The sequence below is a fragment of the Sinocyclocheilus anshuiensis genome, unplaced genomic scaffold, assembly GCF_001515605.1.
Source record: "Sinocyclocheilus anshuiensis isolate Anshui unplaced genomic scaffold, SAMN03320099.WGS_v1.1 scaffold444, whole genome shotgun sequence".
Lineage (NCBI taxonomy): Eukaryota > Metazoa > Chordata > Actinopteri > Cypriniformes > Cyprinidae > Sinocyclocheilus > Sinocyclocheilus anshuiensis.
In genome coordinates this window covers 471286-471522 of record NW_015555739.1, presented here as the reverse complement: position 1 = coordinate 471522, position 237 = coordinate 471286, and the positions used below count along the sequence as shown (strand labels likewise).

General features: G+C 43.5%; 1 protein-coding gene across 1 annotated transcript in view; it reads left to right on the top strand.

Annotated features, from left to right (window-relative positions):
• The window catches only part of LOC107673160 (nephronectin), a 12006-nt gene extending 11797 nt beyond the window's left edge, over positions 1 to 209 (top strand). Inside the window, exon 8 of the mRNA XM_016466657.1 lies at positions 61 to 209. Coding sequence (XP_016322143.1) covers positions 61 to 209 — 149 coding nt within the window. The remainder of the gene's footprint in view (positions 1 to 60) is intronic.
• Positions 210 to 237: the final 28 nt, after the last annotated feature.

The following is a 237-nucleotide window of genomic DNA, read 5'->3' as shown; positions in this document are numbered from 1 at the left end:
TGTGTGTGTGTGTGTGTGTGTGTGTGTGTGTGTGTGTGTGTGTGTGTGTGTGTGTTTCAGCCGCTGCTGCTGTGAGCTGCTCGTTTGATGAGGGTTTGTGTGTTTGGATGACGGACTCTGAAGGAGATCTGAAATGGGAAATCAAAGATGATCCTGCTGGTAAAACACATCAGAATTACACCGATCATCTTTCAAAGAAACTTCTATGAACTACTAATACTGTTCTAACCTGTCAAT